This window comes from Hemicordylus capensis, chromosome 1, assembly GCF_027244095.1.
Source record: "Hemicordylus capensis ecotype Gifberg chromosome 1, rHemCap1.1.pri, whole genome shotgun sequence".
NCBI lineage: Eukaryota > Metazoa > Chordata > Lepidosauria > Squamata > Cordylidae > Hemicordylus > Hemicordylus capensis.
Window position 1 is genome coordinate 159,174,220 of NC_069657.1, and position 17,674 is coordinate 159,191,893.

Genomic DNA, 17,674 nt, shown 5'->3' on the forward strand with positions numbered 1-17,674 from the left:
GAACACCTCTGTTCCGCAACAACACTGGTGGTGTGTTAGAAACATGCAGCAGCATGGTTAGTGCTGAACCACCTGTGTTATGCTGCAAAGAATGTGAGCCAGTAGGATTTATTTCTGAGCAGTCAGGCTGTTAGAGCTTCTTCTAGTAAGTGAAGGAGCAAATGGGGAGCAAACCATGTCAAACATTGAGGGGAGGTGTGGTTGTAGATCCTAGGCCTACTATTGCTGAAACGGTACTTTAGTTGACTAATATACTCTGGTTCTTGCAGGCATACCTGTTTATGATAGAGAATATTATGGAGCACCAGGAAATGAGTGGGATTACAGGCTGGACAAGTGGCATCATTGCTCAGGCAGATGGCGTCATTGGACATGTGAAAAGCGTCGATGGGCTGATGAGTGGCGGGGCTGGGCAAACAAATGGCGGAACTGGGCAGAAGAGTGCCGAAACTGGGCACAAGAAAAGCATCACCAGGAAGACAAGGGTTCTTCTGGGACTTCAGTTGGGCATCATAAAGCAGATGCAGAATGTCCAAAGGCTGAGGAATATTCCAAATCAGACAAGGGTTGCCATAAGCCAGGGGCAAAGTATCCTGGATTTCCCATGCCAGGAGAAGGCAAAACATCTGTGAATGAGGGTTTCTCAAAGACAAATAAGGGACAACTTCGGCCAGAAGAAGAAGACACCAGATCAGACAAAGGGTATTTTGTGTTTCCCAAGCCAGGTGAGAAGAATTCTGATCTGGATAAAGGGCACCACAGGACAATCAAGAAGCAGCACAGGCCAGAGGACAAGGGCAATCCTGGAATTCATAGGCCAGGGGAGGGACATGATGATGGGCATATCAGAACAAAAAAGGGGCAACCTAGGCCAGAGGAGGGACAATCCAAGCTAGGCAAGATGTATCATGGATCAAAAAAGTCAGATCAGGCGTCTCCTGGTCACAAAACATCAGACTCTGTGTGTAGTGAAGCTGCTATGAAACACAAGACAGTTTCTGACTACAACTCGCAGGCTGAGAATAGAAAACTTCATATTGGGGGATACAAGCAACTGGATGAAGAAAACAACCAACATGCTATAAAAAATGAAAATCGTCCTAGAAAGAATGAGCTGAAGGATGAAAAACAGGGACCTATTGGTGAGAATGGTGGGTTAACTTTTGAGTCTGAATCAGACAGAGCATCAGAATTAAATGATATGAGGAAAAAGTCTCCTGTATATGCTAAAGTCCCTCACAAACCAGTGTTGACTATCTGTGGTGCCAAAGGGCTTCGAACAAGAAAGCCATATGCCAAGAGAAGCAAGTCTCATATTGGGAGGAACAAGTTATGCAGCAGTAGGAACAAATCACAGGCAGGGAAGAATAGAATGTCTGATGGGCACAGGAAAACAACTCCTGACTCTTTGAATGGAAGCAGGGAGGTGGCTCCTGATAGGAAGAAGACACCAGTAGATTGCAAGTATACTCCACAAAGTAGGAATAAAGGTTCCCTTCCACCCCTCCAGGAAGATAAAATTCCTCTCCTGATGAGAAAGAGACTGCCCAGGAGGAGGACACACAACCTTCCTTCTGAAACCAGGGATGAAAAGTATCAGTTCATCTCTGAAATTAGTCAGTCCCTAGACATAAATAGCCAACAGCAAGGGAGATTGATTAAAATGCCCCGGACCAGTTCATGTCTTCCAAGCATTCGAGGCCAAAAATTTGGAATGGATCAGCTTCCAAATGTGACCCGTTGACCACGGTTGTGATCAAGTTAGCTCTCACACATGTAAGCCCAAAGACTTGCTCACACTAGTGATCATTCCGATTTCTGCATTCACACCATGTTGTGAAGAATTCCACATATGCTGGGTTCCAAATTCCAATAGAATGGAGAGTTCCAAGAGACCATGGTCAGCAGAAGAGGAGTAGGGTTCCCCCCAATAAATACAGAATGTAACTCTTGTTGCTTTAGTATGTGTATATTAATGGGTGACAAAAGAGAGATTTGTGCATTTAGCTTCTCCACACCTGTTGTTCAGAAATCTGAACATATTTTTGCCCACTATGGTTTTTTTGGTTCATTTATTTCCCTAATGTATTTTGGTTGCAAAATCTAGGCTTGTGGACAGGAGGAAAGGTAAGTAGGTTCAACGGGAGTACAAAAGGACCCTACAAGTTACAAATTGGGGGTCTGATAATGCCTGTGCTTTCTTAGCCATGGAAAAACACAGTTTAGTTCACTTTGCACTACTGCATGACACATGAATAGTCTCCAGTCAGTGTGTTGTGTTCTAAGAACTTTAGAAACCACAGTGAGTTGTTCAGCCCTAGTGAGACAGTCCCTCAAAGGGAATGATCTCAATGCATAAAGAAGGGATAGCCTGCATCAGACCTACCCTACAGTGATTATTTACTCTGCTACTGCCTCAAAGGAACCATTCACTATATACTTTAAAGTCACTGCCTGGAATCTCCCAAGTGATTCTGAACTGCTTTTTTGTATGTGTGGGACTTGGCATCACACTAACATAGTAATGTGTAAAACCTGTGTTTTTAGCAAGCCCCAGTTTTTGTTTCACTATCATGTCACCTTTTGATATATAGGATAATACCTCATGGTTTCCATATTGTAGGGGAGGAATGGACATCCCCAAATAGCAAAGCAAAACCAGTTTGGAGAGGAAGCAGCAAAGCAAGAGGTCTAGAGACAGTTCTTTAGTATTGAAGAACGACAAGGATTTATTTAAAGAAAAGGCTATAAACAAATGTGAAAAAACCTGCAGCTTAATTTCAACTGTAGCTCATGGCTGAAGAGAGAGACCAAAATAAACAGCCATCTCTGGAGAGACAAAATGGAGACTAACATTGGAAGAACAAAGAGAGGAGGAGTCCAGCACTTTTATCCATGACCCTAAACCCCACCCCCAGGGGTCACTATGAAACATGGCAGCTGGGAGCTGATGCTGCCAGGGTCCTAGCTCCAATACTCCTTCTCATTGGCTTGTGCTGAGGTCTGTAAGTCCCAACTTCTCTCTTAAGGTTTTCCAACGATCCCTCGGCAACGGCTTAGCACATCTGCTACCATTTGTTCACTTGGACAATACATCAATTTTGCAAGTCCCTTTTCTTGTGCATCCCACACATAATGATATTTTGTTTCAATGTGTTTTGTTCTAAATTTAATTTTCTCAATTTGTGAGATCTGGATGCAGCTTTGATTATCCTTGAACATCTCAGTGGGTTTTGGTTCGTCTATGTCAAAATCCGACATTAGCTTGTGCAGCCACGCCACCTCTTGACATGCTTGAGTGGCAGATACATATTCTGCCTCAGTAGATGAGAGAGCAACTATTGATTGATTGCAGTTACACCAACTGACTGCTCCACCACCATAAAAGAATACATAACCACTGATTGACTTCCAGTCTGTTTGATCCTCAGCCATGTCTGCATCCATATAACCTACTAATTTGGGTCCACTACTAGCAGGCAACTTTAATTTTAGATGGATTGTCCCTTTTAGTACCTGCCTAGTCTCTTTACCACAGTCCAGTCATATTTGCTGAGTGTGCTTACTTTCATACTCAAGATTCCCACGGATGCAGCTATATTTGACTCTGGGCCAGTCACTTCTCTCTCAGCCTAACCTACTTCACAGGGTTGTTGTGAAAGAGAAACTCAAGTATGTAGTACACCGCTCTGGGCTCCTTGGAGGAAGAGCGGGATATAAATTTAAAATAATAATAATAATAATTGGTCTTGTTATCATAGCTACATATAAAGGTTTTCCAGTCACTGACCTGTACTCAGTGTTATCTGGCAGAAGTTCACTCTCCTCCTTCTGTTTTAGGTAACCTGTTTCCACAGGTGTACTTGTCCCTTTGGCCTCTAAATACTCTAATCATTTATTTTCTGTTTTTGGTTAAGCAAATAGCTTCCATCCTCTTCTCTATGTGTATCCCAAGAGAGTGTGAAATAGGCCCAAGTTCTTTTACTTCTATCTCATTATTCAGGTGCTTTATTATTTCAAGGCTGTCCTCTTTATTTTCATAACAAATTATCAGATAATCAACGGAAGTATGTATATAGGTCATTTTTGTTGTCTTTGAAAGGGTCAGCCTTTCCTTGGGTAAATCCTTCATTGACTAGCAACTGGTTTAATTTGACATTCCAGGCTCTTGCAGTCTGCTTTAGTCCATAAATACTTACATGCAGCTTACATACACGTTTTTCTTTACCAGGGTCCATAAATCCTGGAGGCTGTTCCATATAAATATATTCTTTGAATACTCCATGAAGAAATGCAGTTTTCATGTCTATGTGATGGACTTGCATTTTCTTTGTTGCTGCAATGCTTAGGAGTGTCCTTATTGAAGTGTGTTTTACAACAGGAGCAAATGACTTGTCATAATCTTCCCCATATATATGCAAGAACCTCTTTGCCACCTGTCTTGCTTTGTAATGCTGGACATCTCCTTCTGCATTTTGCTTAATTTTAAAAATCCACTTGCACTCCACAGTCTTTCTTCCCTCAGGTAGCTCTGTGAGTGTCCATGTGTTATTTTTGTGCACTGCTTCCATTTCTTATTGACCAAGATTTAAGTCCTACTCATGTTGTATTAGTGTACAGGCATCTGTACACTACTACATATTGTATAAATGACATTTTAAAAGTGAACCTAAGTATAGGTCCCTCAAATGCTATTCCTACAGAGAGGAAGTGTACTGCTGTGCCTATGTACAACATAGACCCATTCACATGCTATGTTCAACACTTGTACAAGTGTACAGTGTAACAAGTACAGATCTGTACACAGGTACAGTTATTCACATGTTATGTTGAACACAGGTACAGAAGTACACTCCCTATCTGTACGATGCATTTTGTAGGGCCTGTATCCAGGTTCATTTTAAAAATGAACAGAGGTACAACTGTTCACACAAACACATGTACGAGTATATAAACATCTGTACACTCGTACAGCATAATGTCTGAATTGGGCTCATAATGTGTGAATAATTGTACCTGTGCACAGATCTGTACCAGTGTACACTGTACGCTCTTATGAGTGTTCAGCATAATATCTAAATAGGGACCAGGCGTTGGCTATAACGTGTGAAAAGAGCTTATATTATTCAAAAATCAGCATCATGAGGGAAAGTTATGGCAGGCTTATGATATATTGGCGTTAAGAGTTTTGGTTGCATTGATTATTGCCAATAAGCCTATCAGCTGACAGCTTATGGCATATGAAGTTTAATAACAATTCTTACTGGCTAGTAATCTCTCCCAAGCCTTTTGGGATTCTCACCCTTCAGCTACTGTGAGGAGTACAAAAAATGCTGCTGTTTGAACTTGAGCAGATACAGACAATTTTTAGCTGGAATTGATATAAACTGGGGTTCAGCTTTTGGTGTCATAACAGTTGCTTTTAGGATGAAGCAGGATTAACAGTTGTGCTGCCTACTTTAGGAGTCTGCTTGCTTAAAAGTATGTACTTGTTGTAGATTCATGCATAATAAAGATATTACAAAGGCACCACAAGTTTCCAGTGCACCCTCTTATTACAAGGTAACAGCACATGTAAAAAACAACAACCCATCTTTGACAGTGGAAAATGTTCCCCTTCTGTAAAAAGGGGATTTTTTACAAACCATTTTTACTTCATGGCAGTATCAAAATCTTAGGGCAAATATGTCCCCTGAAAGCGCCTACAGGAGCAGTAATTCTCCAGATGCAGCTTTTAATGACATTTCCCCCTCTGTGGCTGTGATTATGCCAATGCTGTTGCTCCCATGTCATTAAACTGGACACAGAGCAGATCCCTGAAATGTTAATGCAAACCTTCTGTTGACCAGACACACCGTAGCATCTTATCATGTTCAGTAATTTATTTTGAGGCAGTTCCCAAACATCTTTAATGGCTTGTTTATCTCATCTAAAATGATTAATTTATCACTCTGCAACAGTCCTTATTAGATAACTTACACACTATCTGTGGCTTAATGGCTGCTATTGGAGATTAAATGAAAATATGGGGAAAATTCATTAGCCATGTTCAGGTGTTATTCAATGTAGGGACTCTGTACCCATGTACAGCAAACCTGAGAATGCACTTAGAGGTGCTGCCCCTCTGCTGACACATTCTGAAGTGGAGAGTGGAGAGAGCAAGGACAAGTTTCAGAGCATGTCAGCAGGGTGGGGTGGGTGGGTGTTCTGAATGTGTTCTCTGGAATTAAGAGCCATATGCATGGAGATATTCGTCCCGGGAGCGTAACTATAATAGAGCAAGGGGAGACAGTTGTCTTGGGGCCCACTGCCTTGGGCTCCCCCCAGAGGCAAGTCACATGACTGACTCCCCCAGCCGCGCACCTGCCCGGGCTTCCCTCAGTTGTATTCATCCTCCAAAATTGATGTGAGTGTTAAGACCTGGAGCTACCAGAACAGCATGTCTTTCTCTTCTGTATTATTAAATGACTTGCATCATCCACAAATTACAAAACCTTTTAAAAAATAATTTAGGTTGATGTTCTATTGTGGCTCATAGGTGTGTATATTATATTATATATTATATTATATTATATTATATTATATTATATTATATTATATTATATTATATTATATATTTAACTTAGATACCACCCAAACTTTCATCTCTCTCTCTCTCCAATGCTTTTTGTTACCACTATTCAGCCTCATTTAAGATTTCTTTACTTTATGAGCTGAGCTTCAGTTGGGGGGGGCGCTTTTAAAAATCTTGTCTCTGGGCCCACTCCAACCTTGCTACGTCCCTGATTCGTCCCATGATTAGAAAGCTGGGATGCTCCAGTGTTCCACATCATAACCCTAACCCTCATGATGCTGATTTTTGAATAATATAAGCTCTATTCACACATTATATTCAACACTTGATCTCTATTTAGACATTATGCTGAACACTCCCAAGAGTATACAGTGTACACTGGTACAGATCTGTGTACAAGTACAGTTATTCACACATTATGAGCCCAATTCAGACATTATGCTGTACGAGTGTACAGATGTCTATATACTCATACATGTGTTTGTGTGAACAGTTGTACCTGTGTCCATTTTAAAAGTGAACCTGGATACAAGCCCTTCAAAGGCATGGTACAGATAAAAAATATACTGCTGTATGAGGCAGCTTGCAGGAAAGAACAAGCAGTGTAATTCTGCTCGTGTGCTGGGACTGGCATGTGCTACTCTTTGCTATAACAGCATGGTCTGCCTCCAGTTTCATTGGCACCTGTTTCTTACTGCCACTGTGCTCTCCCTTTTAGCACTAAGCTTGTACACTCTTGGTGCTGGAGAAGGCACACGGCAATGAGAGACGGGGCTGGCGCACACGACGCACGTTGAGAAGGTGAGGGAGAAGAGAAGCAGTGCCATAGGAACATAGGAAGCTACCTTAGACCATTGGTCCATCTAGTTAGACCATTGGTCCATCTAGTTCAATACTGTCAACACTGACTGGCAGCGACTCTCAAAGGTTTCAGGCAGGCTTCTGATCTGATGGGTGGGGCTAGGGAGGGGTCGACAGAATGGTGGAAGTGACAGGGTTATTGAGATGGTGGGGTTGGCAAAGGGGCGAGGTGACTGAGGTATAACCTGCCTTAAATGGCAAGAAGCAATGAGCCACTTCTGGGATGGGATATTGCATCACTATTCAGGTTTGGGGTTTTTTGATAGTCTGGAAAGGCTAGGAAATGCAGCCTGCCATTCTTCTGAAACAATTACATTTTATTATGTGGAGTAAATAAATTTTAATGTGAGTTTTGTGAGCAAGACCCATAAACCTCAAGGTTCTTTCAGGTCTGTGCAGATGGCATTTTGCCCAAAGCCTGTCTCCGTAGACAACAATTTGCTTCACTAACATTGCTGCCTGGGGCTTTCTTACTATGCCGATTATTATATTTTAGTGATCAGTGAAGTGATCCCTGTAGGCGTGGCATGATGGAGATATAGAGAAATGCATGTATTCATCTTCAATGTAAGGTTAACCACCTTGGGGTCAAACTACCTATTACTCAGAGGTGTTACAGTAGCCAGCTGGTTGTCTACACTTTGAAAAGCTGCTTTTGGAGCAGTTGGGAGTGGAGAAGTGGTAGTGGTGGTGGAGATGCTTGATCTTTTCACTGCAGTATATAAATATTCATTGTATTTCTAAAAGCAGTATATAAATATTTGTCATTTTCATATTCACTGCCCACTGTACCCTCACTCCAAATCAAATCTTCCCAGTAGTTGCAGCTTACCCCACTACAAATCATTTCTTAATCAGCAATAGCTCCCAAAACATTTTAAGCATAGATGATTCTTCACTGAGAAAAGAAACATATATATGCATAATCTCCAATATCTGATTAAAAGGTCTTCTAATATAAAATACAATAAACACTTCCATGATAAAAAAGAATGTTTTAACAAAAATATTATTAAAATGTATATGCAACAGGCTTAGTAATCCTCCATAAGCTAATTGTCACATACACATCTATGGCTTAGGTCTGGGTTACCTTAGTGCCTTCTTCTGTATGATCCCTATTGCACATTGAGGTCATTTGGAGAAGTCCGTCTGGTGGCAACACAGAATTGAGCCTGCTCTGTAGCTGCTCCTGGCCTGTGGAATGCACTCCCAGCTGATATCCGTAGTTTGGGCTCGTTATTGGTCTTCAAGAGAGCCCTAAAAACTTACTGATTTGGTCTGGCCTTCCAAGGTTTTTTAAATTGTTCTTTAGTATTTTTAATTGATTTTAAATGGCTCTGAACTGTTAATTTTGTTTTTTATTGTTTTAAGCAGTTTGTTTTAATTGGTGTTTGCTTTTGTTTTTTACTTGTGTACCGCCTTTGGATGGGGCAGTATAAAAATGCAATCAATCTATACTATACTATACTATACTATACTATACTATACTATACTATACAACACAACACAACACAACACAACAATATTGGGAGTTCTTAACTTTCCATTCCCAGATATTGTTCAACTACAACTCCCATCATCCTTGGCCAAAGGATGGCCAAACATTGGGAACTACTTAATGATATCATGCTTCTAGCATATATGGTCAAATGCATACATGTTTTTGTTGTTGCTTTTACTTTAATAACAGATAAAAACATTTTTAGCCATATTAGCTAAAGGCACAATAAGTATTACTCTGGGCTGGCTCCAGGTTTAGGAAGGTCTTGGCAAATTGCCTTCCATGGGCTCCCTCGTACCTTGGTGGGTTCCAAGAAGGTTGCTACACCATCATCATATGAAGGCTGTGAGAAAAAGGTAGTCTCAGGAATCAGAGTAGACCTTTCTGAGGGCCTGGGCCTTCCGCAGGTACGCAATGTTGCTGACCCCCAACACTGGCTCTGATATTATTTATACATCAATGCAATCTGGTTAGGGAGATGTGCTAATTAATACCCATCCAACCCAGCCAGGATTCTGGGACAACTTGGAGGGGCCACCTGTGCTGAAGCTTTGTCCTGGGTTCCAGAATCCAGAATGCTTCCAGGGAAAATAAAAAGTGCTGGTAATTATCCATAAATTCCTAAAAGGCTTGATTTCAGGCTAGTTAAGAGAGTGCCTTCTTCTCAATGACCCTCATGCCTGATGATGCCTGTTAAGATAATCTGGAGAGGTCTGCCTGTAGTTGCCAGCAGCTCAAGTAGTGCTGACTTGGAGTCAGGCCTTCCCTATAGCCACCAGGCTCTGGGACACACACTCAGTCCATACACAAGGCTTGCCCTCTCTGTAGGCCTTTAAGAGAGCTCTAGAGTTACATCCCTTTAAGCAGGTCGTTTTATTTTTATGGTGATGTTAATGGTTCCTAATTGTGTTAAATTTTGGTATTTTAGTGATTTGTTTTATTTTGCAAACCGCCTACAGGAATTTTTACTAGGTGGTATAAAAACATAACAAATAAATAATTAAACTAGGTCCTCCTCAAAAAGCTTCCCATTAAGTCCAGAATGTTTAACTCCCCAGCCTTCCCGTCAGCTTCCTCTCTGTACTACTACCACTTTTTCATCAAGCCCCTTATCCCTAACCCCTATCTCCTGAATAATTGAATGTCGCATTCTTTCAGCTAGAATGCTACAATCTAGGAGGATGCCAGCATGGCTAACAAGTAAAGTCAAGGAAGCTATAAAGGGGAAGAAATCTTTCTTCAGAAATTGGAAAGCCTGCCCAAATGAAGAGAACAGAAAGAAACACAAGATCTGGCAAAAGAAATGCCAGGAGGCTTTACAGACAAGGCTTCTACTCTGAATCTCCTTCAGAAGAAACTGTGTGCATTCACACACCAGCCAAACATACCCAGAAGTCCCTTCAAGATCCTTGGACCCACTCCACACACAAGTCGGACTTTGTCTTGCAAATTCTATCTTATCTCAAGGTATTTCCGGGGTTTTTAAATGATGGTTTTAAGCTAAGTTTTCTGAAAACGCTGAAGCAAATAGGGAGAAGCACTGACATAGAATCATTAGCATGATAAGAGGGATACTCTCTTTAGAAATGCAGATATAGCTCTTTAGTAATCTCCCCTCTCCACCATTGGCTAGAAGGAAAACATGGAGGCATGCAATGTGAACTTACAAAAACAAAAACTGAGAGCAGAGGGGAGGGGCTGCTTCCCTCAATGCCGCGAGTGTAATTCAAAGTGGCTTTGCTCAACATTTACCCTGCAGCATGAAGCCATGTGTGAATAACTCCCAGGAACCTTTTAACATGGGGCTTTTGAAGCCCTTTAATTTGCATCTCCTCCAGAATGGAGGGGGTGCATTCACATCTCGGCTATATTTATCCCGAAGTCCCTGCAAGTTATCAGGGAGCAGTTAAAACACAATTTGGGTTTTTCACAGTGCATGAGAGTGTAACTTGATTTATATCCAGGGTAAAAAAAATCCACTATTTGTGTTGTTGTTTTTGGGAAACTTTGAGTTCGCAATAAAGCCTCCCTGTAAACTCAAGGTAAAACCTGCTGTGTGTAAAAGCCCCAGGAGACAATAAGGAAGGTGAAAAGAGAGTTTGTGGAACATTTAGCTAAAAGCATCAAGGGGAATAACAAAAACTTCTTTAAATACACTAGAAGCAGGAAACCTGCCAGGGAGGCGGTTGGACAGTTAGATGAGGAGGGAGTGAAAGGGATTATTACGGAGCATATGGAAATTGCAGAGAAGCTAGAGTTCTTTACATCTGTCTTCATGGCGGAGGATATTGATCATATACTTGTCTCTGAATGCAACTTTTCAGGGACAGAGGATGAAGAACAGAATCAGAAAGGGGTGATGAGAGATGACGTTGTAAACTGTCTGGGGGAAAAAATTAACAAATTGCCAGGGCCAGATGGCATCCACCCAAGAGTCCTTAAAAAACTCAAATGTGAAATTGCTGAACAACTTGCAAAAATATATTGTGTATCCCTACAATAGGGCTCTGTACCAGAGGACTAGAAAGTAGCCAATGTAACACTGATTTTCAAAAAGGGATCGATCCAGGGGGGATCTGGGAAATCACAGACTGTTCTGGGCAAATTGATGGAAAGCATTCTCAAGGATAAAAATTTTAAGCACATAGAAGAACAGGGAGAACCAGCATGGCTTCTGCAAAGGTAAATCTTACCCCACCAACCTATTGGAGTTCTTTGAGTGTCAACAGGTGTGTGGATAATGGATCATAGGAAGCTGCCACATACTGAGTCAGACCATTGGTCTATCTAGCTCAGTATTGTCTTCACAGACTAGCAGCGGATTCTCCAAGGTTGCAGACAGGAATCTCTCTCAGCCCTAATTTGGAGAAGCCATGGAGGGAACTTGGAACCTTCTGCTCTTCCCAGAGCAGCTCCATCCCCTGAGGGGAATATCTTACAGTGCTCACACTTCTAGTCTCTCTTTCATATGCAACCAGGGTGGACCTTGCTTAGCTATGGGGACAAGTCATGCTTGCTACCACAAGACCAGCTCTCCTCTCCTTAATGGTGATCCAGTTGACATAGTTTACTTGGACTTTAAAAAATTTTTCGACAAAGTTCCTCATTGAGAAAACTTAGCCGTCATAGGATAAGTGGACAGGTTCAATTGTGGATTGGTAACTGGTTGAAGTACAGGCAACAGAGTAGGTATAAATGGTCAGTTTTCACAATGGAGGGAGGTAAGAAGTGGGGTCCTCCAGGGATTTGTATTGGGACCAGTGCTTTCTAATTTATTTGTAAATGATCTAGAAGTTGGGGTAGGCAGTGAGGAGGCCAAATTTGCAGATGACACCAAACTATTTAGGGTAGTGAAATCCAAAACAGATTTTGAGGAGTTCCAAAAGGATCTCTCCAAACTGGGGAAGTGGGTGACAAAATGGCAAATGCGGTTCAATGTCAGCAAGTGTAAAGTAATGCATATTAGTGCAAAAAACCCCACCTCTGCTTATATTCTGATGTGGTCTGAGCTGTCAGTGACTGATCAGGAGAGGGATCTTGGGGTCCTGTTGGACAGCTTGTTGAATGTGTTGACTCAATGTGTGGCATCTGTGAAAAAGGCCAATTCCATGCTTGAAATCATTAGGAAGGGGATCAAAAACAAAACTGCTAATATTATCATGCCTTTATACAAAACTATGGTGCAGCTACATTTGGAGTACTGTGTACAGTTCTGATCACCATACCTCAGAAAGGACATTAGAGAACTGGAGAAGGTGCAGATGATGACAACCAACTTGATCAGGGCCCTAGAGTACCCTCCTTTCGATGCAAGGCTACAACACCTGGGGCTTTTTCATTTAGAAAAAAGATGACTGAGGGGAGAGATTATAGAGTTCTATAAAATAATGCATGGTGTGGATAAAGTTGATAGAAAATTTTCTCCCTCTCTCATAACACTAGAACCAGGGCTCATCCCATGAATCTGATTGCCAAGAAATTTAGGATCAACAAAAGGTAGTACTTTTCCACACAATGCATAATTAACATACGGAATTATCTGCCACAAGATGTGGTGACAGCCACCAACCTGGATGGCTTTAAGAAGAGGATTAGACAAATTCATGGAAGACAGGTCTATCAATGGCTACTAGTCTTTGCCATTTGCCATAAGAAATTAAACAATTTTGACTTGACTAGCAAGCCAGAGGTTGCTGGTTCGAATCCCTGCTGGGCAGCAGCGATATAGGAAGATGCTGAAAGGCATCATCTCATACTGTGCAGGAGATGGCAATGGTAAACTCCTCCTGTATTCTACCAAAGACAACCTCAGGGTTCTGTGGTCACCAGGAGTCGACACCGACTTGACAGCACACTTTCCCTTTCCTTTAGCTAAATGTTGGATGACAATAAATTAAATACACCCTTAAATAAGCTATTTTCTCTACCCTTGTTACAGTGTTAAAATAATCTGTCTAGTGTATCTGGAGGAAACACTGTTGAATAACAAAATGGCACATCTCATTTTTTAAAAAAGTATTTGATGAAATGAAATGTTGACTAAATGATGGGTTTTATGGCAGCTTGAGTGGCTTTTTGCAGCCTCAGGTACAAGAAGATAGTCTTTGACTCAAGGGTACCACACACGGTTGGTTTGCTAAATCAGGTAATCAAGATGACATCAACAAAACACACAAGGAGATAATCTGATAGTAAAGTCAAAATTGAAATATCAGCTCTTAACCATTACAGCCAATCCAGCCACAAATTGAGAGACACGAGAGTAAAGATGTATACATGGGAAGTGAGGAATCTACAGGAGGACTGGCACACAGCAGGAATAAGCAGGCAAAGCTTCAGGGATCTGGAGCAGGCAAGACTGCCAAGAACGGGGATGACAAAAGAACACACGTACTCTGAATTCAAGTAAGACAGGAGCACAGGAAAGCACAGCAAGTTGCAGAGAAGACTACGTCTTACTCCTAACAGGCATGCAACATTTTTCTTGACAGAGGCTTTGTGCTTTATGACAGGCAGAAATTCAACAGGTACACCTTCCCTGTCACTGCACCTTCAGGTCTAGCAAAGCAGTGCCTGTTGACTATCTGCTTGTCACACGGGTATTAAAGAAACAGAGTCTCTCTTAGGAAAACTGGAGTAGTAACCCAAGCCCTTAATTTTCTGCCTTGGAATACTCACTGAACCATTTAAAAGCTCATCCTGATCCATATATGTGAGCTATGATCATGCTCCCTCCCACAGAGATTTTAATACCCTTATTGTACAAACTTGTCTCATATTCTAACAGACTGTTTAGTTAATTTTGTTCTCTAAACATTTGCTTTTCTCTTCTTTTATATTCAGAAAACCTTCATGGATGGAGATGGAGTTGTTGACCTTTCTTGTAAATAAATTTTCATTGTACGGTTGCTTATTGGCTGTGTCAGGTGTGATCTTATTTTAAAATGCCTTACAATTGAAAAATGGTTTAAAATGTATATAGCATGACTAAATCAAAGAGCCGATAAAAGGAAAACAAAATGAGATGATGGAAACAGGCTGTTGTAATACATAAACTTTCAAGCAGTATTCAAACGACAGCCATTTGAACATTACAAACTGATCTTGAGGCAGTTCACACAAGTAGGTCTGCTCAAGCTTGGGCAGCACTACCTGGGTAGGGCTGCTTGTGTGAAGTGCTGGGAACGTGGCCGATCCCGGCATTGCCTCTCCAAGGCAGCCCAGGGTTTTAACTCTGGCCTTAACCTGGGCAGAAGGGCGGGAACATGCCCTCCCCCCACCCCCAGGTCTCCAGTCATGTGTCTGCTCAGGCTGCCTGCAGCAGAGTCCCTCAATGCACTATGCTCCTTGCAAGGTGCATTTAGGGGCTTCTGGAGGCTGGGCTATGTTTTCCTGGCCTCCAGATGGTTGTGTGGCTCGCAGGAAAGCTGCTTGTGTGGGCATGTGAGCCATGTGGCCAAGGAGGACCACAGATCTCGGGGGGGGGGGTACGTGCTCTTGCCTCCCCCCACCCACCCTCCCCGCCTGACTTGAAGGTTATGTAAACGATCTTATGTTTTAAAGTCAGAAGAAGCCTTAACTGTTTTTAAAATCACATGGCTTGGGGGGGTTTATTTTTCTGAACTAACCTAGGTTGAGACCAGTTTTGCTTATCATCGTCTGTATACCTCAGAAAGTGAGCCCAGCTTTGAAGAAATCTACATCTGAAGACCGTGAGCTTCCTGCTTAGGACCCAACAGTTTTTGTGTGTAACTGCTGTGTTCCAGCAATTTGCAAGTCAGCAAGTTGTGCCATCGAGTTGGTGTTGACTCCTGGCGACCACAGAGCCATGTGGTTAGCAATAGGAGCCTGACCATTTTTCCAATGGGCTACCCAGAACTTTGCTAGACAGATGTTAATGTTTGTAATGCTGCAAATACAGAATGGGCAGCTTCTTTTTTCTTCATGAGAGATTATAAATCTAATCAGAAGACACCAAGCAATTTATTCTTTGTGGGTTGGCAGATGCCAGTTGTGGTATCAGGAGTACAACATAACTGTCATTTGAATATTGGTCTTCCTTATGGTGTGTATCTAACACAGTTACTACACACAGTTATGCCTGTCTGTACAGAACCGTATCTGATCTCAGGCCCTATTTAAGGACAGCAGGCTACACCAGTCCCATGACGACATTTTGCAGCCTTCCTCTTCCTCTTTTGTCTGTTAAATCATTCCCCCCTCCACAGACACCATTCCTTCCTTCCTTCCTTTTTTCAAGAAGCAAAGAGGAAAAACAGTATTTTGCGTGGAACTGTAGCGGAGAGGTAGCACATATGTTTTGTGTGCAGTATGTTCTGTGTTCTGTCCCTGGTATTTCCAAAAAGGGCTGGGAAAGACCCTGGAAACGGCTTGAGCCACTTTGGGAAGGGACAAGCCCCCCAAAGTGGCTTGTCCCCTCCCCACTGCCCCCCCCCATTTTCTGTTTCAGAAATCCAATATGTAGAACACAGCTTGCTCACCCATAAATGTACCTTGCCCCTTCTGTGCCCTCCCTCATGTTTTTTCTGGTGCCATCACTGCCTGAAAGAGAGCTGTTGCCCGTTCTCAGACAATGCAGACAACTGAGCTAGATGGACCAAGAATCTAAGGCAATTTCCATTGTATCTCCATTCCTCTGCAGGTCATCCATGGAACGTGCTAGGTAGGCTGCCATGCTGCTCTTGAAATTGCCCACTACAGTCTGCAGCCGGCTTCATAGTAGAGCTGGCCCTGACATGAAGGCAGGCAGCTATTCTGTCCTCCCCCGCCCTGCCACACTACTGTGTTTTAGCTTATGTTCTTATTAGCTTGGGTGCCTTTAGAAGAGGCTTAGACAAATTCATGAACATGCCCTCACCTCTTGCCTGTTGGCTTCTCAGAGGCATCTGGTGGGCCACTGTGTGAGACAGGATGCCAGACTAGGTAGGCCTGCTGGAGAGGAGGAGAAGAGGATACCATCTACCCCAGGGTGAGAGGCTGGGGTGCCTGCCTGGCTGCCTCTTCTCTTCTGCCCCCCTGGTTGCCATCTGCCTCCCCCCAGGACTGCTTGTCAGAGGGCTGGACATTTTGTCCAACTATTTGTATAGAGGGAGGCATTCAATAGTGGGGCTTCTGTTTAACCAGTTTTAAGTTGTGCTGAAGTTGGGTTGAAGTTGTAATGTGTGGGTTTGTCTGGAGATGGGGAGGCAGGGAGAGCCTTTGTTGAATGTGGGGCAGCTATTCCGGTGGTGGTGGGGAATAGAAGAAGTAACGTTGGCAGGTCAGCAGGCTGTTCCAGGGGAAGGATAGTCAGAAACCTAATAGCTGTCTCCCCTTCCAGCTGTCCTGTCAGCTCTTTGACCTCGGGGAGCACTGCCAACATCCCACATAACCTTACCTTGCTCCTCTGCAATGCCAGGTCAGTCCAAAATAAATCAGAACTCATCAATGATTTGATTATGGATGAAGAGGCCAACCTGGTGTGTATTACCGAGACTTGGTTGGGGGAGGCTAGTGGTCCAGTCTGGTCCCAGCTTCTTCCTCCAGGATATTCTGTAGAGGAGCGGGTGAGGGGATGAGGGCGGGGAGGTAGGGTGGCTGTGGTCTATAAGGATAATATCTCCCTTACCAGGGTCCCTGATAGGGTATAGGAACATATTGTATGTGTATACTTGAGTTTGGGGACCAGGGATAGATTGGGACTTCTGTTGGTGTACTAATCACCCCGCTGTCCAACAGAATCCCTTACTGAGCTCACGGACTTGGTTGCTGAACTCACATTGGAGTCTCCCAGACTCTTGGTGCTGGGGGACTTCAATGTTCACTTCGGGACCAATTTGTCCGGGGTAGCTGAGGAGTTCATAGCGGCCATGACAACTATGGGCCTATCCCAAGCAGTCTCTGGATCGACGCATATTGCAGGTCACACGCTTGATTTGGTCTTTTACTCTGATCAGGGTGGTGTTCTGTGGGTGGGGACTCCTATGATCTCCCCATTGTCATGGATGGACCACCATCTGGTTAAGGTTGGACTTACAACCTCTTTCCACCTCCGCAGGAGCGAGCGGTCTATTAGAATGGTCTGCCTGAAGAGGTTATTGTATCCGGTAGGATTCCAAGAAACCTTAGAGGGATTCAATGTTGGCTCTGCTGGTGATCCTTTTGATGCCCTGGTTGAGAATTGGAACAACTTGCTCACCAGGGCAGTAGACACAATTGCTCCTAAGCGTCCCCTC

At 42.9% G+C, this 17,674-nt stretch overlaps 1 protein-coding gene across 5 annotated transcripts in view; it reads left to right on the forward strand.

Moving 5' to 3' along the window:
- Positions 1-2,136, forward strand: part of LOC128342827 (uncharacterized) — a 75,281-nt gene extending 73,145 nt beyond the window's left edge. For all 5 annotated transcript variants that reach the window (XM_053290849.1, XM_053290839.1, XM_053290829.1 and 2 more), the window contains one exon: positions 270-2,136. In XM_053290849.1, coding sequence (XP_053146824.1) covers positions 270-1,744 — 1,475 coding nt within the window. In that variant the 3' untranslated portion in view covers positions 1,745-2,136. The remainder of the gene's footprint in view (positions 1-269) is intronic.
- Positions 2,137-17,674: the final 15,538 nt, after the last annotated feature.